The sequence below is a fragment of the Pseudoliparis swirei genome, chromosome 1 (genome assembly GCF_029220125.1).
Source record: "Pseudoliparis swirei isolate HS2019 ecotype Mariana Trench chromosome 1, NWPU_hadal_v1, whole genome shotgun sequence".
Classification (NCBI taxonomy): Eukaryota; Metazoa; Chordata; class Actinopteri; order Perciformes; family Liparidae; genus Pseudoliparis; species Pseudoliparis swirei.
The window spans coordinates 11,711,317-11,735,221 of NC_079388.1; the positions used below are offsets into that span (position 1 = coordinate 11,711,317).

The 23,905-nt window shown below is 41.6% G+C and overlaps 1 protein-coding gene across 2 annotated transcripts in view; it reads left to right on the forward strand.

Moving 5' to 3' along the window:
• The window catches only part of vps50 (VPS50 EARP/GARPII complex subunit), an 87,572-nt gene that overhangs the window by 41,562 nt on the left and 22,105 nt on the right, over positions 1-23,905 (forward strand). The window contains exons 13-23 of one of the 2 annotated variants that reach the window (XM_056418565.1): positions 1,127-1,259; positions 4,627-4,718; positions 4,860-4,954; positions 5,957-6,055; positions 7,501-7,591; positions 9,246-9,428; positions 12,097-12,215; positions 13,512-13,612; positions 14,692-14,813; positions 17,924-18,001; positions 18,452-18,532. In XM_056418565.1, coding sequence (XP_056274540.1) covers positions 1,127-1,259; positions 4,627-4,718; positions 4,860-4,954; positions 5,957-6,055; positions 7,501-7,591; positions 9,246-9,428; positions 12,097-12,215; positions 13,512-13,612; positions 14,692-14,813; positions 17,924-18,001; positions 18,452-18,532 — 1,194 coding nt within the window. The remainder of the gene's footprint in view (positions 1-1,126; positions 1,260-4,626; positions 4,719-4,859; positions 4,955-5,956; positions 6,056-7,500; positions 7,592-9,245; positions 9,429-12,096; positions 12,216-13,511; positions 13,613-14,691; positions 14,814-17,923; positions 18,002-18,451; positions 18,533-23,905) is intronic. The other variant, XM_056418574.1, reaches the window with a different exon arrangement.

Consider the following 23,905-nt stretch of genomic DNA (forward strand, 5'->3'; position numbering starts at 1 on the left):
ATTAGTCTTCTAAGGCGATTAGCAAACACAATGTACCATTAGAACACTGGAGTGATCGTTGATGGAAATGGGCCTCTATACACCTATGGAGATATTGCATTAGAAACCAGACGTTTCCACCTGGAATAGTCATTTACCACATTAACAATGTCCGCAACCGCTTCGACAGAGCATAGTGCGGCAGCTGTCGACGGCACTGTCTGGGTCTGGCAGTGATTAATTTGTGTCTGGACATGTCGACAGGGCTCTGTTGGCGAGTTGTTCAGTAAAGCCCCCAGTGGATACGAGTGCGCCAGCTGCACTTTTAACACACACACACACACACACACACACACACACACACACACACACACACACACACACACACATCTTTCCAGGCAGTTTGGCCTCCTGAGAGCTCAGAATCTGATGCGGTGATCTGTCAGATGTGTGAAGGATAAACGGCAGTGTGTAATGTCGTTTTGAGTCCTTTCTCAGGGGTCCCACATGACCTGGAAAACCTGGAAAACAGTTGACCAATTTACCAGTCATGGAAAACACTAAAAATCTTCCCGGAACCCCCAAATCCTCAAAACGGAGAACATAGGGAAGTCACGTCAAATAGAACCTGTACATGCAGGTTGGATGACGTGACAACTTGAATATGTGTCACTGCTGGCTGGTTATGATGGTAGTTTTTGTGATTATATTATCTGATCTATTTGTTCTAGCTCTTCTCTCAGAGTGACAGCCAAATCCCATTTAGGAATCATCTGTATATGTACATTTTGTACTCAAAGTGCGTAACGCTATTTTTAAAAATGAGTCCTTACATTAATTAGCTTTCACATGAGATGAACATGTTTGGAGTTTTGCTGAAAAAGTATGTTTTCCAAAACAGTTTCCTTGAATTTTGAGTACAAGCAGGCTTTAATTAGATGTATTTATTTTTGGGGTTTCAGTCTCTTTCTGAATCTTGGAATTAATTCTAAAGTTGTCCAGCACTGTGTTTCATCACTCCAATAATGTTTTCTTCTAGGTTAGTACAATACATTTATGACACAGAAATAGAGTAATGCAACATTAAATCTATATACTGTGTAAAAGAGCATCAGTGACCTTGTTGTCATCACTTCTCTGTTGGCAGCACATCACCGTGGACAGCTACATTCCCTGCCTGACAGATCTATGCAAGGCATTGTGGGAGGTGATGCTTAGCTACCACCGCACCATGCAGTGGCACGAGGAGCACGACCAACACGAGACCACTCCCACTACAGGTAAGAGACAACACCCGGTTAACCCTATGACCTTATATTTAGCAACACTGCTCTATTTGTTCTGACTTGCCAAATAGTATTATATTTTACTTTTAAAAAGCTAAATAAAAGCTGAAACTTACAGATTCAGTTTTTAAAGATATGGGGGTCAGCTTGACCCGAGAGTGCCACTCTTTCATGGCAGTGGGAAATGGACTTACGGAGGGTTTATCAGCTTTCTAGCTCACAGAAAGGAATGATTGGCATATGAATACCAATGGAGTACTGCATGTGTGCAGTGAAGTGGTGCGGGCGCTCAAGAGGCGGACTATTTTCAACATTTACTAAGCTCCCTTTCACTGTAGAGGTCATTGACTGAGTCGGTACGGGCATACACACGTTTAATCACACTGTTTTTGAGAAAACACCACCATTCTCCAATAATACAAAGCGATGTTCTAGTTATACAGTTGTGCAGTAGGTTTAGAGCATTATTAAATAGAAATTTGTCCAACAATCTGTCCTAATTACTTAAATACAAATGATGTCTACATTGTCGGTTTTATGTTGCAAAATGAATGTCACCCAGTTGTATGATTTCAAGGATAAATATTTGCACAGGTGATGAAGCATGTGTGATCCATATTTTTCTGATGGAAATGTGTCGAGTGTGACTTTGACCTTGCTCTGTTTTTTAAGCTAATACAAACAGGACTTTCATGTCTAGCTGTTTCACTCCGTTTAGTTTTACGTCGTCCCCATTGACATTCTTGACCTTCTGATGTTCAGATCCCAAAGCTCTAGTTTGATCATTTAAGAAAATAAATAGCGAGTAACTAATTCTTCTTGTACATTTTGTAACGATAACAGTATAAAGTATCCTGACTTTCCACTGGAAACACGGTAACGCTTCACCCAAGTTACGGCCCATTAAGAACGGCAAGACGACTGAACATCTGTCCAAACCCAGAGCGTGTGTCTGCATCAACAAGAGAAGTCTGACTTGTGTCTCAGCTTCTATCCTTCCTGCCTTCAGTCAGCCAGATGTAAAAACATCAGCCTTAGCCTCAGCTGTCAAGGCATTACATATTTTATGGTTTAGTAGTAAGCTCCGCAAGAAGTTGAATTTCTTCCCAGTTTAAAAAAAAACATACTGGATTTGGTTTATAGCACTTTGTGTTCACCTCCCCACTGTTTCACTAATTGCCTTGCCAAAGACTTTGTCAGGTATTAGCTGCAAACACAGACCTGTGAATTAGCTGGTATAGCTTCCTACTGTGTATTGAAAGATAGCTCATGTCCCTTTCCCATACTGTACATCTTTAATTCAGCGAATGGATTAGGACACAAAGATGTCCTGAATGGTCGGTGACAGTCCTCTACATTCTTCATTAGACATGATCCCCCTCACAGGGTAGAGGCCACGCACCACATACCCTCTCACAAGGTTCATCCATCATCTCGCTATTTGATTGGCTGTCACCCTGGAGTCTGTGTTAAGGTGTTAACCCTGCTGTAGGCCTGGCTTTAACCGCTCTCACCTCAGTTCTAATGTGTGTGCAGGGTCCATCAGACGAATGGTTCACCGTTCAGGCTTTTTGTCTTATTTGTTGAGGAGAATGACCTCCGCAGACAGCGACCTCCATCGCACTCGAGGCCATCGAAGTCTTAACCGTCCGGCCCCCTGAAGATCACTCCTCCTTCACACGCACACTTTTCCCCCAATGAGGATGCAACAAGAGCATTCCATTCAATTGAAGCCTTTGGCCACCGGATGTATAGAGAGGGTAGGAATATAGGCCAGGGTCACACTCTTGCCTGACAGAAGTGTGTGCGCTTGAATGCTTATTAGAAACATTTTGTTGTTGTTGTTGTTGTTGACAGTTTGTATTTATTTTTAAACACCTCATTTTGGTGAATGAAGCTCTTCTCTCTTTTTCTCTTTAAATATAAAGTAATTCCTTCACAGACTTTGAGGTTTCTGAGGAGCTTTGAATAAGCCAGGCTCACTGATCTCACTTCTGTCTGGTGGTTTAGGGTTTTCATGCTTTTGAACCTCTTGAGATCCTTTTTCATCGTGTTTTTTTCCCCTTTACTTTACGGCAATCAGGTTTTGTAGGCTTCCTTCTACTCTTCCTGCCTTTTCTCTCCGTTGTAATATTTATATATTTAGATATACACAGTGTATGGATGTAATAACATTCATGTTTTTTGTTCTGGTATGTCATAATGAGAACACCCTGACTGCCACCTATTCTCATGTTCAGAAAGTTAATAAATATATATATTCGACATGCCAATTTACTAGTGAGTAAAAAATGTTGCTCTAAAAAGAAATATCTATCGTCATGCTCAGAAAACAAACACCTCCCCGAGCAGGTTCCCTGCACAGCTGCTCTGTTTCGACCCGATTTAAATGATGTTTGTATGTTTAAGGCTTTCGGTCTTTCATCCTTCTCCCCGCTTCAGAGTAAGAAACACAAGAACCGTGATTCATGCCTGTCCCTCGTATTTTCTTCTTCCTACTGTGTCTAACCATCGTCTGGTTCGATGGTTAATGATTGGCAATTGGCTGTCATGGATAGTTTTATTTTCCTGTAAATAAACACTCTTACCAAGTACTTTAAGAGAATGCTTTTGACCAGAAGAAACTTTCCTGCTTAGAAACAGTTGTAAAGATGCTTTTGGACTTGTTATACACTGCCTTGTTATTAGGTAACAATCAGGCTGCTGCAGTGGGTAGGGGGTCTTCCTTTCTAGAGAGAGGTGAGAAGACAAAAAACACACACACCAACAAAATAGAGGACAGCAAGCTGATAGAGGAGGAACCACGTTCAATGGAGATTTTGTTTACATTTTCTGGCTGCCTGTCCTCAGCTCCTTATTGAAGTGTCACCCAGTGTTGTCATGTTGTCAGTCTTTGCCCTCTTAAGGGACTCTGTGACCTACGCTCCTGTCAAACGCTGGCTGACATCCACAAAAAGTCTCAGCTACACTTGAAGCTCACTATTTACATGGCCATGCTAACAATGAAGGGCAATAGTCACACCTTTCAGATCTGCGGATCAACCACGTCATATTTCCCCTGTATTATAATATTTGAATACACCTGATGAATCACATCGTATCATTATTAAACGGATGTTTTCCATTTGCTTCTTCATCAACGATCAGAATAGTCCTTTTGGACTTTTGGACGGATTCTGATCCAGTCTGCTCTGGCATCATTGTGCAGTTGTCCATTGAAATGAGTGAATGAAATTTTCGGAGTCTCTCTCAAACGACATTGGCTAAAATAGATACATGGAATTGAAGGAAGCAAATTTAATTTTCTCAGTTTCGTTATCAGTTTTCAGTTGTCCTGTGGTCTTTGTTTGAACAACTGTAGATGGCGCCGCGGCGGCAGAGTCTGATCAGTCGGTGGTGGACCGCAGCTACGTGAAGAAGAAGCTGGAGCATGGACTGACCCGGATTTGGCAGGTTGGAACAAATAGTTCTCTGTCTCCGTCTCTGTCTCTCTCTCTCTCTCTCTCTCCAAGCATGACTCTTCTTCCCTCTTCCTCATGTTAGTCGTTCCACAGATTTCTGTTTGAACCACGAGCCTCTCATTTCTCTCCTCAGGATGTCCAGTTGAAAGTGAAGGCCTACATCTTGGGGACTGACATGTCTAACTTCAAGTACGATGATTTCATTGTGGTGCTTGACGTCATCAGCAGGTACGCCGTCAGACCAGAGCAGACAGCTCACCTTGTTTCCACCCAATGGCCTTATTTTTCTTACTGTTGCTGTCCCTCTCTCTGTCTTATCTATTTTTCCTCCCCTTTTCTTGGTACTTTCTCCCTAACTGAATGAGATCATGTGAACACACACAAACACACAAGCCTTTGTCCAATCAGAACATTAAAATGTCAGTAAGTCCAAAACCATTTAAAAACTCTGGTTATGATAATGTGATACTCCAGTGTATTTTTTCCAGTGTAACAAATAGGAAATGTACACACCTTCGACCTCGGTGGTCCACCTGCGGTTTGCGCAGCTCGTTGTATGTGGTCGTGAAGCCTGTCCTTGGAAGTCAGTGTACAAACTGTAGATGAAATAATTTAAACAGTTTATTCAGCGACCGTACAATTTCATTTCAGATTCAGACTCGTGTATGGTGTTTTTTCTTCAATACCACTGCTGACATTGTCTGTCCCTTGACTGGCAGGTTACAGTTACCAGAGCAAGTCTGTCTACATGGAGTGTGTGTGCCCCCGCTGGCTCAGCTGTCAGTCAAACACACACAGTGATCTTCCTCCAGAGGCCTCCAGGCTAATAGGCTGTTTTTGAGCCCATTAGTTTAAAGACTGTTTATGCAGAAGCACATACTATAAAGAATCAGAGTAACATGTATATATGTTGTGCAATACACCCTTTAACTTAATTATTTATTGATTTACTTATATATATCGAAATCAGTTTTCACGGTAGCCTTAACTTGTGGTGGTTGCATTATTGCAGGCACCAAAAACAAAGTAAATGTCAACAGGAAGCCATGAAAAGAGTTGACTATACTCTCCTTACATTGCGTACTCCCACTACATGCTGCATGATCAGATAACTGCCCCATCGACAGCTCTCTTTCGCTTAACTCTTCCCGTTCGTCTGTCCCTCTCCTCTTCCTCCTTTATTGTTTTCTGATATTATATATTTTCTCATCCTTTACCCTCCTCTTTCAGGCTGATGCAGGTGGGTGAGGAGTTCTGCGGCAGCAAGTCAGAGGTCCTGCAGGAGTCTATCAAGCGCCAGAGTGGCAACTACTTTAAAAACTATCACAGGTAAGATGTCTTTGTTGCATCTGGATCATGACCTAGATTGTGTGAACATTGGAGATGCATTCGGTACTCGCATGGATCTGACGTGCAGTCCCCCGATATGTTTGAGAGAAAGCCGTGGAGACGATAGCAGACCACAGGTTGCTTGGCATAAACTTTTACATACAATCACAACCGTGCTAGCGCAACCCCTTCGGAGTAGATGTGTAATTACACGGTAACACTCACTGAGCTGGAAGAACATTTACATATTGATTATGTAACCCCCTGCCAGCAACATGAATATTTATTTCTTTCAAGCAGAGAGCGACACATCATCAGATGTTATTCGCTTTGATCAGTGTTGTCATAAGCCATCAAGAATCATTGAAAAAAGATTCTTGACTATCTGGATGCTGATAAGCTTCATTGCGATTACACAAATTGTCAAAGGAGGGATACACAGAGGCATGATAGGATATAGTGTTAGAGGGAGCGTTAGAGGTCACAGATTCACAGAGAAAAGTAGAAGAGGATGATTCTGTGAACACCAGACGACATTATGATGACATATTATCAATCCCTCCAGTGTCTCCACCAGCACACACTCACACATCTGCACTAGTGACAGGCAGGCTTCCAGCGGGCATCATCTTTACATTAGGTTTAATTCATTTTCCAGCCGGGTGTCATTCCCAAAGAGATTACCCATCAGTGAACTTTGACTGGCTGATGCCTTTATTTGTCTGCCAGCCGCCTGCAGTGACACACTCAGTCATCGGGGTCGATGTATTGTTGGCCTGCGGGTGCAGAGAACCGAATGACATTGTCAGGGTTCAGACATGATAAATATCTACGAGCTCCGCCATTGCTAGTTTCTGCTTTTATTTTCCCAACTCATTTTCTCTGATTGATTGAAATGTTCTTAAAGCTCTAATGTCCTTTTAATCCTCACTGTATTCCATTAAAGGAATATGACTGCAGGATAGGACTGCCAGCATGTGCAAAATGGACTGACTTGAAATGCAATTGATAACCCTTCTTTATTTCTGTGTCATAAGGCTTCCCAGTCTCACACCATTCCTCATTCTTTAAGACTAATAACACAGGCCACCGCAGTGTTTGCAGTCAACACTGCTCTGACATTTCACACAGCAAGACTTGATATTGACCTACCACCAGGGTGGCTTTCTCAACCTTTGATGACCGTTGGAAATATGACACACGCACACACACACACACACACACACACACACTCACACACACTTGCGCGCACACACCCTCTTCCTTCTCACTGTGCATTAGTGACCTTTGCAGGGTTTTTGATGTCAGCACACTTAATCTGGACCTCTAGAACATATGTAAACAGCCCTGAGCACACTGTTTGATCAGTAATGGACACATGTTGACAACTGCTTCTTGTCTTAATCTATCTGTGTACCTTTTTTCTTTTTCTCTCCTCCCCTCAGGGCACGACTGGAAGAGCTGAGGATGTTTCTGGAAAATGAGACATGGGAACTTTGCCCAGTGAAGTCTAACTTTAACATCGCCCAGCTCCATGTGAGTAAGAATCACATCACTGAGGATCAAAAGTGAAGCACGGTTCATTCATCTTCCATTGTCACTCATCGCACACACCCCTTGCTGTAAAATCTGCATAATGATTTGAAACAGAGGGGATCGTACTGTGTAGGCGTGTGCAAGTGTGTCAAGTTCACTGCATGTTTTATATCACAGATAAAGATAAAATGTCTGTAGTCCCTGTTGGTATTGGAACATTTTGTGTCCTACACTTGTCAGCATTGGTTATAAAATAAACCCTTGAATCTCAGAGGCTAATGTAGATCACGTATCGATATCCAGTATCTCATGGATATATTCTATAACCAACTCACAGAAAAGATAATTGTGCTTACGACATGTTCAGAGCACTTTACCTCGAAGCACAAATGACAAATAGGAATAAAGAGATGTCCAAAAGACGAATGGAGATCATAAAAATTATTTTTCATGCATCTTGTTTTCCCCTTCATGTCCGTCTTACTTGGGAATATTTTGCAGCAAACGCACATGCCAAAAAATCCATTAAAAGCAATGGCATGAGAATATTGTGTATATACACTACTGTATAGCTAACAGGCACTGACCATTAACTCTTTCATTCCTGCTGTTGTTAGTATTAGTATACTTTGGCAGTCTGCGAGTACAATGAAAAGATACATTAATATGATCATGTAATACATGTATTATTTTTTTCAAAAATAATGGCCTTCAAAATAATACTTAGATGGTATCTTTTTTTATATTCTTCATATTTGATTGATTATGCTCCTAATTAGTACATTACATATCCCTGAGCTGATGCTTTTATCCAAAGTGACTTACAATAAGTGCCTCAACCATGAGTACAAACTCAGAACAACAAGAATCAAGAAAGCCAAACTACAAAAATACCATAAGTATTACCATAAGTATTACCATAAGTAAGTGCTACTGAAGTGCTAATCTGTTTTTATTCAACGTATAGTCGGAAAAGATGTGTTTTTAGTTTCCGGCGGATAATGTAGAGACTTCCTGCTGTCCTGATGTCAGCGGGGAGCTTGTTCCACCAATAAGGAGCCAGGACAATAAGGAGTGATTAGCTCAAAGTGACGGAGTCACAAGTCGATTAGTAGATGCGGAGTGAACGGGCTGGGATGTAACCTTTGACCATGTCCTGGATGTAGAAAAGACCCGATTTGTTCGCAGCACGGTACAAAGTTACCCCCAAAGTGCGGTCGTTGAGGTAGGATGAGGACTTTGAGGAGTGGAAGAGCGTAGTGCCTGAGATACCCAGGTCCTGCAGGGAGGAAATAAGGATCTGGTAGTCACTGTGTCAAATGCCACAGAAAGGTCAAGAAGGATAAGGACAGATGAGAGAGAGGATGTTTGAGCAGTGTGCACTTGCTCAGAAACGGCAAGGAGGGCAGCCTCTGGTGAGTGGCCGGCCTGAATCCAGACTGGTGAGGGTCAAGAAGGTTGTTACTGTGGAGATGGGAGGACACTTGGTTAAAGATTGCTCGCTTAAGAGTTTTGGAAAGAAAAGAAGAGAGACTGGTCGAGTACAAGCGTACCCAAGTGATGTTGAGTGTGTTCTCAGAAAATGCATCTACGCTACCAAACATGAACCTACATCCATTTATTGTCCCTCTCTGTCCCATCTTCTCCAATCCAGGAGTTTAAGTTCATGGGCCAGTGTCGTTCTCCGTCCATTTCCCCGAGCAGACTGGCCGGGTCCTCGACCGGCCCGGCTCAGGGGGAGCTGTCTCTGTTTCAGCAGTACCTTCAGGAGGGAAACCCCTTTGAGATGCATGAACAAAAAGAGGAGGAGACAGAGGATGTGCTGGCATCCAACGGGGTAAGTGGAAACTGTGAAACATATACTTTGAATTGGTGCCTGTTGAATGGTTAAATTAGTGAAATGCATATTCATGTTCCGATGTGAGCTCCTGGGACAGGGATGTCGTATGTGTACAGATTGTAAAGCCCTCTGAGGCAAATTTGTAATTTGTGATCTTGGGCTATACAAAACTGAATTGAATTTAATGTTGCCCGGTCAGTACGAGGGCTGCAAAAGCATTCATATGAAACATAGTTGTGCTCGTTTATTGTTGTCCATTGTATTGGCTTTCCTTATATGAAGCATGTATAGAGCATCACTGAAGATTCAGTCAAGTTGTTCCTTGCCACCAGTCAGTTATACTTATATAAGTGTCTAATTAACACGGCAACCTGTTGAGGGGCATCACCACACATGTTAATGAAGATTAAAGCTGATTAAATTGGCACATAATCACTGTGGGTCATTAAGCGGTTTACAGCTGCTATCGAGTCGTCACCACCAGAGCCATAACACACTCGTATTAATGGTGTCGGGCTGTGGTGCAGAATGTCTCTTTGACACATTCAGCTGATACATCAGCTAATAAACAGCGAATTGACTCCGTGGGTCGTCACTGCAAATAATAAACACAATAGTAGAGCTGCATGTAATAATGTAGTTATGTAGTCATTTTCTATGCTTGTTTTGTACTATTGTGTAGTGTACAGTGCATCAGGCCCGCCAATATTTGAAATCTTTTTATTTCTTCGAGACATATTTCGACTGTGTTTTGTGTTAAATATAAATAGGCAGCACTTTACCTTAAATATAGTGCTTAACTGCTAAGTATGGTGCTGGTAGCCATGTTGTCAAGCCTGTCACTTAAGTGCCATACATAATTGACTGGGAAGAGAATTTGTGAATCTGTTACTTTGACAGCCGGTTTCAGTGTTCATCGATCACTGTGCTTTGTGCAACTGCATCTTCAAACTCAGAGGAGCAGCCAAGCTTGATTTCGGAAGAGAGTGTTAGCCTCTTGTCCAACAATTTAAAGCAAGTTATTCTGCTTGCCTCACAAAACTTAATCTGAAAACATAATGGGCATTGCCTGTGCCATATATTGACCAACAGCCAAGCAGTGGCTACTCATGTGTGGTGAAAAAGAAGAAGAACATCCTGCAGTATGTGCTGCACCAATATTGATATCAGATAAAATGCCGCTACTGACTCAAATATCAGTGACAATGAGGCAAATCCTTTCATTTAAATTCGATGTTTAAAAACGTTATATATTACACACTGGAATGTTAATTCATCTTTATGTTTTGACCAATTGTTGCTGCATTAAAAAACGGTTTCCACTTGAATTGCAATTTGCTATTAATTTAGAAGTTTTTTACCACGTTGCTGGTGCAAGATTGATTATTCGTATGATAAATAACAATTCAATATAGAAATAAATATATGTATGTAATATACATATATGTTATGTATGAATGTATTTATTTAGAAGTCAGGAAAGCAATATTTAGATTAAGCCTAATGTTGCCTTACTCAAGGAAGATTGATCCCAGTCGCTTCCACACAGTGAGGACACAGCCTATTCATCAAACACTGGTATGGGATCTGTACTCGGTATCGGACGATGGACCCAAAGCTCAGGAATCGCTATAGAGACAGAAATAAGTACTTGTACGTGCATTTGGGTAGTGTTAGAAGCTACGCTATTCTTATCTCAAAGGCTTGAGGAAAGTTTATAGTTTTTTTTTATCACACACAGCAGCATTGCCTCTCTGTAACTGGCAAATCCTTATTGACGCTTCCTAGAAATTGCTTTTGTAGGCATTGGTGAGCGACTGGAGCTCAAACTACTGACACTTCTCAGCTGATGTGACGGTGAGAAGGAAAATAACCTGACTGTCTGTCAAGGCTTGAATTGGGTTCACCTAGATATTTGCATGGTGTCAGTGATCCAGCCAATATTAGTACTGTTATATGTTATACATATACGTGCAAAATCAATTGTTCCTTGAAGGCTTATTTGTTGAATAAAACCGTATTTATCTTTAAGAATGGGGAGAAGAAATACACAGGTGCCCTGATACACACTTTATATATATATTTATATATATATTGGGATATTTTCCGAAAAGGCTCAACATCAAAAGCAATATTGCACTATCTAGCACGTCGGGCTTCCAGAAGCCCTAGCTTGGCTCACTCTTAAGCCTGTAATCCTTGCTCTATGGCTGCTGTGCTGCTTCAGCTTGCAGTAAAGGACAAAGACAGTATTGTCTTATTTCAGGGGAGCTCGACTCTCCTCTGGGAGGCAAATTAATGTTCTGCCTTTCCTTCTCAAGCATGTCATTTCATGGTTATGCACCCATTAGGGCTAAAAGGTGGGCAATGTTACACTTGTTTCCATCATTTAATTACAGCCCTTAAATACCTTTTTGGTTTGACAGGTTTTTTTCTTTTGTATTGGATGACACGATTCACCAACGGCGTAATTGTTTATCACTCTTCCTCAGCTCTTCTTCCTCTTTAACAACTGGTTCCACAGCATTTTATAACGCCGATTATCTTGTTTTTATCCCTTCTACTCGCTTCATCCGTATTCGCTTTATCCGTACTGCATTTATTCTTTGCACTGTCCCTATGACTATTTTCCATTGACTTCCATTTTTCTCCCCCCCAATTGAAGTATGAGTCAGACGAGCTGGAGAAGAGTGTGTATCAAGATTACGACAGTGACAGTGATGTCCCCGAGGAGCTAAAGCAGGACTACGTTGACGAGCAGACGGGGGACGCCCCCCTCAAGAGGTCAGTTGTGAGTCAAACGGTTTTACGCCGCTCCGAAGTCACACAGGATATGACATGTGAAGTGACGGTGGTAAATCCACGTGTCCATCAGATCTACTCCTGGCTATTTTAAACTCATGAAAGGATTCATTTTAATCACAGATCCAAATGCAATAGTTTTACGAACTTTTTCAACAAGGTTAATAAAGGATGGGAAGTCATGCATTATGCCACTTTTAATACATTCAGCAATGGTAATTTGCACTCTCCTCTGGCTAACCCTGCGAAGTAGGCAGAACGCTTGAATAAAGCTTTGTGTCTATGAAAAATTCTCTTTCTTCCCACCTCTGCCCACATGATTGGTGACGATTATAAGATGAATCACAAAAGAAGAGGCAATCATGCTTCTCAGCATCTTCTGTAAAGTCATTCATTTTCATTCATTTGAATGCATTGAATTGTTTATTTTATTATCAGGATGCGTTTAATTCTAAGAGTTAATTAATGCAAACGGATATCGTCTCAACAAGTTATTGCTGTGATTATTTGTGTCTTTGCTTTTGATGCAGCATGATGGAGATTTTATAACCCTCCTTGTTCCGTTTATGTTTTCGGCTGCATGTGTATGTGATGGAAGGACATTTTAGGAACCTGTGTACATATGTGTGTTTGTGCATATCTGAGATCTGGCATCACATTTGACACCTAATTTGCATAAGAAACAAGAAAACAATTCAACATTATTTATTCAGTAGCTCCTCATTACGGAAGCACTCTTACAATAATAATTTCCTGTCATGCAATTTACAATTACTTTTATGAATGGTGTCTTGATTTTTTGTGCTCAGTTTTCAGTCTTGCTATTTCACACATCGGAGAGGCCTGGCACTTTTGCTTAAACTCTCACGACATTCAATTTCCTGTTTCTTATGTGTATTAACCTGACGTTGGCCTATAGTCACTGAAATGCTAATGTACCATTATTATAAGCAGGAATCCCTGATGGTTAATTATTGAATAGGTTGCATGGTCACATCCGGAAATGAGAAGGCCCATGTAATGATTGCTTGCTAATATGGCTCGATGAGCAGTGTCAGGGGCCCCCGGATCACCAGTTCAGAAACGTCACCATCGGCGCTCTGTGTCCCCCGCATTGTGTCATGGGTTCTGATCGATCAATTAGAAGACTTTGACCGGCGCTAAGGATTTTGAACCTGACCCATCATTACTGAGGATTAGTGACGTTAACATGTATTCCTCATCTCATGCTCTCCCCTAATTTCTCGTTAACCCCCTACATCCTGCACGCATCATCAGTGCGTCCCGAGAAACCATAAGAAGCAAGAAAAAGTCAGACTACAACCTTAACAAGGCACCGATTCTCACCAACACCACCCTCAACGTCATCCGGCTGGTCGGTGAGTCTTCAGCACACGTCCAGTACTCGCTGTGCCACTTAGCGCTCCTTGAGAGCAGCACAGTGGGAGTCTTCTCTAACCTGCTGAGTCATCTATTTATTCAGCATTAAATCCCGCAGCGCTTTGAGATCAGTGCACTCTGCAGCTCTCTGTGTGACTGAGCTGCACTAATAATGATTAGCCTTCAACCTGAGCTCTGACCTTTTGTATCCAAAGAGGTATGTAACGTGGCTTTGAAGATGTCTGAGCAATTCCACGACAAAGCGCGTTTCTTGGTAATTGACCTTCATAATGCGATGCTCTTGCGTCAAAAGGAATTGGACGTGGCAGTTATTAATTCTTCTGCCATATTAACTGATTTATTAATTCAGGATGATACAGATTTGCTGTTATTACAACAAAATCTGGTCCTCTTGCCAGTTGTTTTAATTTAAAGTGTCCTCTTTGTTTTCCATCTTCGGTTCGTACTTTAAAACCTTCCCGCACACTGTCCTCTACAAAATATTAGTTTTAGTCTTTTCTTTAGATAATTGGTAATCTTGATTTCAAGCTGTGTGGAGGCAAAAGCCAAAGTTTGATTCCAAGCGATCACTTCTAATTTGGTCTGTGCAGCTCTTTGATGAAGTTGGATTGCTCCCTGAGTGTTTGGGGCAGATTTCAAGAGAAATGGTGTGAAAAAATGAGTGTGAGAGAAATAGTGCTGCCTCAGTGGCAATACCAACTAGATTGAGTTTATTTCTTCTTTTCCCCTCCATTTATCAGTTCTGAGTCAATGGTAACTCTGTTGCACCCCTTGACCTCCGTTCTTATTGCTTTGTTTTATTACCTTTCTGCTAAACTGAATCATTGACCTTGAGTGGATGCAAATGCCACGTGTTCCTGCTGAAGTTCTTCCCTAAAGGATGCGGCTCCACCATGATTAACTTCCTGTAGTTTAAGGCTTTTAATCTCCAATATGATGTACTTCAAGCATTTCATTTATTATATTCCGATACTTGGTTAAAAAACAACAACTCTTCTGAAATGAAACCCAGTGTGCGAGTCAAACAAACTGTTTATTAACGTTCATCTCCCAACAGGGAAGTATATGCAGATGATGAGCATTCTGAAGCCGATCGCCTTCGATGTCATCCACTGTGTGTCACAGCTCTTCGACTACTATCTGTACGCTGTATACACCTTCTTTGGACGCAATGACATGGTATAGTATTTTTGAATTACAACTTAATGTATATTTATGTTGAATTTATTAGAACACATTTATGTTTGAGAGTAATTCCACACTAAACCTCGACGGGATGAAAAGCACAGATTCACGATGTCACAGCTGGGAGTGGTCCGGTGTGGTCTGTTGTACTTGAGACCACACTCGGCTGTGATTTAGCGCGGTATTACAGTGCCATGGTACATGTCACCTCTAGTTTGCAGGTGCAATCAGGATTATTAAACTGACTACAGTTACTCTTCCAAGAAAGATTTAAAGGAACTGTGTCCATTTTTACTGATGTTTTCACTGTCATTATGCTGTGAAATAGTCTGCTTTATTACATTACATTGCATTTAGCTGACGCTTTTATCCAAAGCGACTTACAATAAGTGCATACCACCATGACTACAATCGCAGAACAACAAGAATCAAGAAAGTAAAGTTTCTTTAATCAGAATCAGAATCAGAATCAGAAACAGGTTTATTGCCAAAGAATGAATGTTTTCACAAACAAACGAGGAATTTTTTTTGGTGGAAGGTGCAACATTTGGACATGACAAACAACAATCAACGCAAGGAGGGAGGAGGAGTGGGAGGAAGAGGGAGGAGGAGGAAGAGGAAGGAGCGGGAAGAAGGAGGAGAGAGGAAGGTGGAAGAAGAGGTGGTAGTCCTGGGGGAAGCCTAACTACAAAAATACCATAAGTAAGTGCCATTCAAGTGGCACTCCGGTGGCACGTGACTTGACTGTCACTATATAGTCGGAAAAGATGTGTTTTTAGTTTCCGGCAGAAGATGTGGAGACTTTCTGCTGGCCGGATGTCAGTGGGGAGCTCGTTCTGCTCATGTCGCATTAGTGCATGTGCATCAGTGGACTTCTATAAAACACAGCGGCACACTCATTGTAATAGTATATCCCGACATCAGAAACATTTGAGGTGCTTTGGTGATCGAGATGTTTAAGGAGCCAACTTGTCATGATGTATTCCTCTCTCCCGCCTCATTTCCTGGCATATTTCTATTGTTGCTTTTTTCTTTTTTTTTTACATTTTTAATACAGGCATGAAAAGGTCCACAAAAACAATACGAACAGCCCCTTTGTTGTGTGTCTAACTGAGCTACAACAAATACACAAATGGGAGTATAGGGGACCTTTTTTTTCTCCAAATTGCAAAGCCTGCAGCTACAACATATTACATGCAGCGAGGGACAGTAGGCGTGCAGACTGCAGCCTATCATTCAACTTAAATGTGTACTGAGACAGAGAGCAATGCCAAAAGACGGAGATTATTTATGTATATTATCTAATAAACATGAGAATCTAAAATTCGTAGAAATAAATGGAAGCAATTTTCTGAAAGCACGGTACAACCGATGTAGCATAAGGAGAGAGCATTATGTCATTTATCGTGCCTCACAAAGAAAGAAAACCGCATTTGCATCAGTATCTCCCTCGGGGGAAGTGATAATGATGGCAACAAAATGATTTCTGTTCCATCGAGGTGGACGAAATAAAGAGGATGAACGCTCCGCAGGGGCCACTCCACTACACATTATTGACATGTGTGTGTGATGGGGAGATGAGGGACGGTGACACTGGTTCTCCATGCTTTTATATACTTCACTCTTTCTGTGTATTACTGTCTATCTCATCTTAAATACTTTTTTCCTTCTTCACACATTGACTGTAAGTCATATTTTCTGACACTCCCCACCTTCTTTTTTCTTCTTTTTTTCTGCCACAGTGTCCTTAATCTTATATGCATGGCTCCTTTTCCATAGCATCGTTCGTCTCCTTCTTTTTCTTCCTCGCACTGCTTCCATTCCACTTCTCTCTGCCTGCATCTCTCTGAGACTCTGACTCTGTATCCTGTGTACCTCAAGTCCTCATTAAATGTGATATCATGAACAGGCTCATTTCAATAATAGTCTTACTCAGAGGCACCGACTGTAAAATGCTAATGTCCCCCATGAATCTTTCAAAAGATTATGGAAAACTGCTACGCACATATGCTGGTATTTTGACCTAGGCTTTGCTCTCGTTACACTGCTGGAATCACGATGGAGCTGCTTGACTCCTCCACTTGAAGAGTAACAGATGACATTAATATTAAAAAGGGGAAATAGCCCATTATCTTTGTATATTGACCCTGTCAAGTCAAGCTGCACCATTGACTTTGTCTCGCATGCCAAAGATGCATTATGTGTCATGCTCACAGATTCATTGCCATTAATAACCTGACTTTTAAGTTCTCGGACTGAGGGAGCAGAGTTATAAACTATTTTTGAAAAAAAGTGATTAATGCTTCAGAATTAAGAAAGTTAGCCCCACGGATTAACCTGGATATCCTAATAAGAGACAGAAGAAAGACAGACGTAGTAAGAGAAAGAGAGTAAGTCACTGAGAGAAAGTTCCTCACACTGAATTATTTGAATCTTGCATGTATATGTGGAAATCAAAGTTTTTGCACATATTTGTGAATCAGGCTGAATTATGACTAATAACCAATGATGCCAGTTCTTCACTGATAGATGAGAAATCTAGTTTGAATATTATCCTCTATTGCAAGGCTATTTTACTGCATTAGGACGAGGGCAATCTGATTTAAGGGGGCCCAAGAGGACTTAAAAAAACAGATTTGAAAAATATAAAAATGCTTCAAAGATGTTTGAATCCCCATGAGGCAGCTCAATGAGCGTCTTTTATTCAACTCGCCCTCTGCCCAACTTCCTCAAACCCCAATGTAATATAATAATATATATAAAATATGCCTTTTGTTGAAGATACCGAGATGGAAAACAAATAATAAAATGTTTCTCAAACCATGGAAAGCTTCCTGGAGAGACACAGAAGACACTAGACAACTGTGGTATTAGTGACGTGTCAAGACATTCTCAATCATTACCACACTTTGTATCAAGTATGAAAGACAAGTGTAGTATTTAATGTGGTGCAAGAAAGTGTTCATGATTGCTTCCATTAATCTCATGTCATCTCTTTGTTTTTCTCCAGTCCTATAATACTTCCTCCACAGTGTTTTATTTCTTTAATGTGAGACTTTGCTTCTTGTTGTTTTTCCTGTCTGCTGCCCATTCGTCATCCATAGCCTGCCCCAAGCCCGTCTCTGCCAACTCATGGTGGCAGAGACGGGGCTCCTGCCAGGGTGGTGGGCCCTGCTTGCTTGGTAAGAGGAGATCTCTGGAAGCATTGTGACTAATACACGAGGTTATCCCCTTGCTAGTCCAAAATGCTGGTCAACACTTGTGGTGTGGTTGAAGTGACAACAGACGCATCCGAGAGGGATTTCAGTTGCATTAAGATGTTACGTTTGCTGTGCTTTCTCCCGCCCCACACTGAGATTGATTTCATGTATGCTCCTCCAGTTTACTCCTCCCTCTTTTGGATTTATCACGGCTAGAAGCAGAAAGTAAAGATTCTCTTGTCTGTGACTGTGTGAGGTGTGTGTGTGTGTGTGTGTGTGTGTGTGTGCACGTGCGCTTTCACACGACAGAAGTTTGTGCTCTTATAGAGGAAGGTGTTTGTGCACGGTGCAGAAACAAACTAATTGTGTATGTGTATGTATATATATCCAGTATATATATTTCTATATAGTGTGTGTTTGTGTATCCTACAGTACGAGTCATCGGGTCTGGGCCTTATCAGCAGCAGACTGAGAACCACTCTGAACCGGATCCAGGAGAGCCTCATAGACATGGTGAGACTGAAACTCTACTCCCTGTCTCACTTTCTCTTCTAATCACTCTCTTTCTTTCTCTTTTACCATAGTTACCTCATCATCTGTCTCATTTTCTGACACAAACATGCTCTCTCCACTCCCCTCTCTCCCTGCCTTTATCTTTTTTCCCATCCTCTCTGCCCACCCTGAACACATGTCTGATCTCACAGCTCCTATCGCCACAAAATGCATTACGGGTCATCATTAACTGGCCGTGGTAACTCACACAGACACACACCTCTCTGTTAAAATGGGCGCCCCAGTGTGGATGTGTGTGTGTGTTACTCCATTAGAGCTCTCAATCACTACTCCCCTCTGTAAAACTACATAGTGACAATTAGTCTGATGCAGTCAACACTTTCTACACTTTTGTCTGATCGTGTATCTTTCGACATTCTTTCTCCTCCGTTACACGGTGAATTATGTGTCATCTCCCACTCCCGACTTTCATTTGTCTCCATATTAGTCAGGCTTTTTGGCTTGTGTTTAAAGAACCATACTTGGACTTTAGTCTGGCTCTAATCTGCAATACCACAGATGTGTTGCTCCTCTGGAGGCAAACATATAATTCTGTTGATGTTTTGGGGTTGTTTGTCTTTTGTTTTTAATGAGAAAAACAATGAGTTGAGTCTATTTATGTGAGGGAATGGTTCACTGAACTCATATTGTAGTCTTTCTGACTTGAATTCAAATCGGTATACAAAAAATTAGATTTTATTTATTTAAAGACCAAAGTGTTTAGTTATTTATGTGTCTGTAATGTACATTATTATTCAGAAGCTCCGGAAACCAGACGGCTCGGAAAACAAAGAGGACAATATTACTTATGCATAGTTCAATTTGAATTTATCATATGTCACAGATTGCGACTCACAATATAAAGTCTTCTCCCATGCTGAAGTCGTGTATAATGTTGGTTTATTTGTCATTTTCTGAGAACCCCTGGGGCTTTCTATCCCTCTCAAATATCCTTTGTAATTTCATATATTCATGTAACACCACATTCCATGCTGCAGGACAAACTACTAAATATGCCATTAATAGTTGTTCTTTTGTTCAACAATAATAATAATAATAATACATTTCATTTTTATCGCACTCTTCCTTCAAAGAATCTCAGAGTGCCACACATATAGTGAAAACAAATAAAACCAATAACAGCGACCAGTAACTTCATCACTAATTTGGACTGTAATTAGCAGTCAGGTGACTGTCAGTGCCAATGACAATTTCACAAGAAGCTGCCATGGCAACCATTAACACCAATCTCGAAAGTGAATGATTTTTAGTTTCCTCCAATTAGCGTCACTTTTCCTTGCAGTTACAATCAGCAGTTTTTCACAGGAGGGAGCACAGCATCCAAAGCACCTTATTAGAACAAAGCATTCATTTGACAGTGCAGAGTATAGGCTTTCTGCTGTGATGTTTGCAGCTTAGCTGGGCGGGGTAAAGTTGACGAGAAGGAGAAAGCTAAAACGAAATAAAGCAGTAAGGCGGAGTGAGAAAATAGTGAGCAATTATCTAAACTTTAAAATGCAATAAGTGGTGATCTGCAGTTGTTTTCCTGAGGGCAGTATAGCAACTATTTACACCCCAATTATTTCCTGGCCAGCTGTGGAGAAAGAGTTTATCATCTGAGCTGATCAACTGACCGTTCACAGACTGGGTGGAGAGAGAGAACAGAGACGTGTGGTTTTTGGTTGAGTGAGAGTGAGTTCTCTCAAGAGACAAAACCATGTTAAACCTTTAACATGTGCACGCACACACGCATCTCAGATGAGAATAATCATATCTCTTTGTGGCCATCAGAGGCTGTGTGATATTAGATCTATTTAAGATCACATCAGATGGAGGACACTGCCTCTGGATTAGTAATTGCACCCATTCCATCTAATGGACTGTATTGGCAAATGCTTTTAGTCTCTCCTTTCTCATACAAAAACTATTTGAGCTCATCTCGATCAATCATTCACATTTGGAGAAAATGCCCTATTTTCCGAACTTATAGAGCACTCCCTTTTTTTTTTATTAGCTCCACTTCACTCTCTTACTTTCTCTTTTCTATTTCACATCGTAATCTGACTACATAAATCTCACATATGCAGGCAGACACACACACGCACACACAAGCACGCACGCACACAGCTCCACAGCTAATGTATATTGTTATTTACAACAATGTAAATTGAGTTTCCATTTTTTATTATATGTGTCTTCACTCAAAGTGATAATATATTCAGGTTGAGACCTGCATACAAACACATCCCTCCACACACTCCAGGGATTGAAGCAGGGTAGACCTCATTTGTAAACAGATTATAAAGTTAATTGCACACTGCATTTCAATTGAGCAGCTTAATCCTTGAGGTTTTGTTTCTCTGATTTGCTGTCGCAACTGTTTAAGTCCAAAACAAACCTGCTGGTCATGACTCTGAGTCCCATGTGAACGTCAGCGAGATTCTCTCTCCTCGCCTCTCAGGTACAGAGGAGCTTCAGTTTAAATTGCGAGCTCCAGCCTAAATTGGGAGCTCCACGGGGGAACAGTAAAAGATCATCCCTCCGTTTATGTTGTCTGTCTCTGCCTGTGTTATTCTTGATTACCTCTCTGAAAACCCGTCGCTTCTCCCGGTTTGGCAGTTTTCATTTAGAGTTCACTCCCTTTTGACTTTGAATAATTTATTGAGAGTGTTTGGAAGGTTGTAAGGTTAGGAAGAAACTTCTGAGTGGCCGTGACGTAATTGCCTTATTCACATATTCGTTTAACACAAAACACTAGTGGCATCGTGTTTAATGCCGAGTGCTGACATCACTATTTTCTATTTCAAATGTCAAATCCGAATTGTTTTACAAGAGAGGAATCAGCTGTCGTGTTCTTTGTGATATTGCTTGGGGCAAGTTAGATGACAGTGTCGGTGCGGACGATGCTAGGAATCTCTTCTGCGGCCGTATTGTCGCTTTCATAAAGTTCAGCTGCGGCAGCTGTTGCGAGTCGTTGCTGCAGGCAAGAGCTGACACAGCTCAGCATGTGCAGTGAGGTCCACCTCTGGCTCACCATCCTCTTTTCTCAATATGCAAACCACCAGTATTTACTCTTTCAATCAGTCGCTCTATTTTCTTCACTTGTTTTTGTCTCTCGTTTCTTCCCTTCGGTTCCTCCTCCCGTTGCTATCTGTTGGTCCCATCTCACCAGCGGTGATCCAGTGACTACACACCTCCAACTCTGCTTGTATTGCTGCTCCCAGTCTATTGGTGCTTCGGACTGAATATCCAATGGAGTATTTGTATTTATTTCAGTGTTCATCATCGGCCCATGCATGAAAATAAGATCCTACTTTTCTTCCCTGTTTTGATTGACTCTTAATTGCTGATGTCCGCTTCTTGGTGCTTCAGCTTCAGCTTCAGAATGGGACTTTTTCAGCCTGTTTCATGCCTGGCTGGCACACAGGAATGAGAAGCCAGGTAATGTCTATGCTGGCAGCAGCCATCTGGCAGTGAGGGTGCTTGCAGAGATGCACACACACACACACACACACACACACACACGCTCCCTGACAAGAGCACTCACACGCAAATAAAGAGAATTGGAACTTTAACAGGCAAACACACAGACGCCGGTGCAGTCCTACTGTTGGTTTCTACTGCGTTGAGCACTCAACTCGAAAAGCATGTGCATGCTCTCTTCCTGCAGCAGAGTGACAATCCCGAAGCATATGTTGTGGTTTGATACTCTGTCTTTGTACAGCTAACACACCACATGGGCACTGGGTAATGACACACATACACACTCACACAAACGGCACGTCGTAACTATTCGTCATTAGTTCGACGTCTCACGAGTGCGCATCACTGTCCACAGTGGCCTCTCTGTTGTGGCCGGCTGTCTCTGGCTGTGAATGGTGCGACCCACCAGGGGGGATTGCCATTTGACAGGGATTATAGATCACGATTAATGGTGCGACTGTTTATACTGTAGTTGTCAGGATATCACAAGTATTGACATTTTGTCTGGGTTTCAGTGGGAAGCTCAAACACACTTCATTGAAGGCCCCGCTGTAGGTCACGCTCCTCAGCTGTGATGGGCAGACAGTTGATCCCCCTGGATACTGTAACTCGGCTTCCTGTCGCACATGCAGTGTGATGAGCAGAGGTACACACTTTAATACAAAGCCTTTCATTCGTATTCTATATTCTCCAGACACTTCAGTTCATTCCATATACTTAACTCAATTATTTAAAGCACGTTTTTAGGTTGTCCGTCTGTCCGTCACGTTTTGGGGAACGAGATATCTTAAGAAGCCTTTGAAGAAAGTTCTACAAATTTGGCATACATGCCCAGCTGCTCGTCAAAGGTCAGTGTGACCTAAAGAAACACATGTTTATCCATTACCAAAATGTACCTCCTAACGTCTAACCCTAAACCACTTTTCCTTGACCTCTGTGGAAAACGTCACGGGGTCAAGGAAAGTAGAGAAGGAGAATTCATGAGGAGACAACCGCGGTGTTAACTCAATAATTCATCATATTCATTTTGAAAATGTCACACACGTTCAAATACGGTAAAATTATGATGTCATGACGTTTTGGAAAGTCATGGGTGTAAACAAAAATAGGTTGCCTGTATTTCCAGTTTTCTCCCTGCACTCGTTGACTGTTGTAAACCCAAAGCAGGTGATTGGACCAGCAGCAATGGGATAAGAAGTTGCCAAAGGTGTCGGACAGAGTCTTGTAAAATAAATGAAGGCCTTAATTCGATTTGACATTTAACTAATGAGAACCAAATTTCTAGTATTAGAGTGACAAAGAGGTGCAATTGGATCCACTTGACAGTAATTGCCTGGCAGGCAGTCCACTCTATTTTGCCCATAAATCCTTACGGAATGAATTTGAGAGGAATAAGCAGTCAATCACGACACTTCGATTCAGAGATCACTTTTAAACTCGCCCCGCTGGAAGCTCCCGTCATGGCCAGGGCGATTACAGAAATATCAAGCTCTTCGTGTTCACCGAACCTTTCAATTTAACGATGTTTATTTTATATTTGCTGGGGAAAAACATTTAAAAGTTTCATTACTTTTAAAGTTTAATCCTGAGAGAGAGCGCCTGTCCCTCCTCAGGTGTCTACTGCTGAGGACTGATAGGACCTCATCCCTATCCCCACCTCAAAACCCCTACTACTCAAAATGTAGCTGCTCACTAGAAATCACCCAGTAGACGTGCAGAGTAAATCCAACAAGAAAATAGATGCTGCAGCAGAGGTGGGCCTGAATTAACACTTTAGAAAAACCAGTATTTGTCCAAGCCAAGATAAAACCATGGACAGAAAGACAGAAATGACATGCTACTGTAGAGACG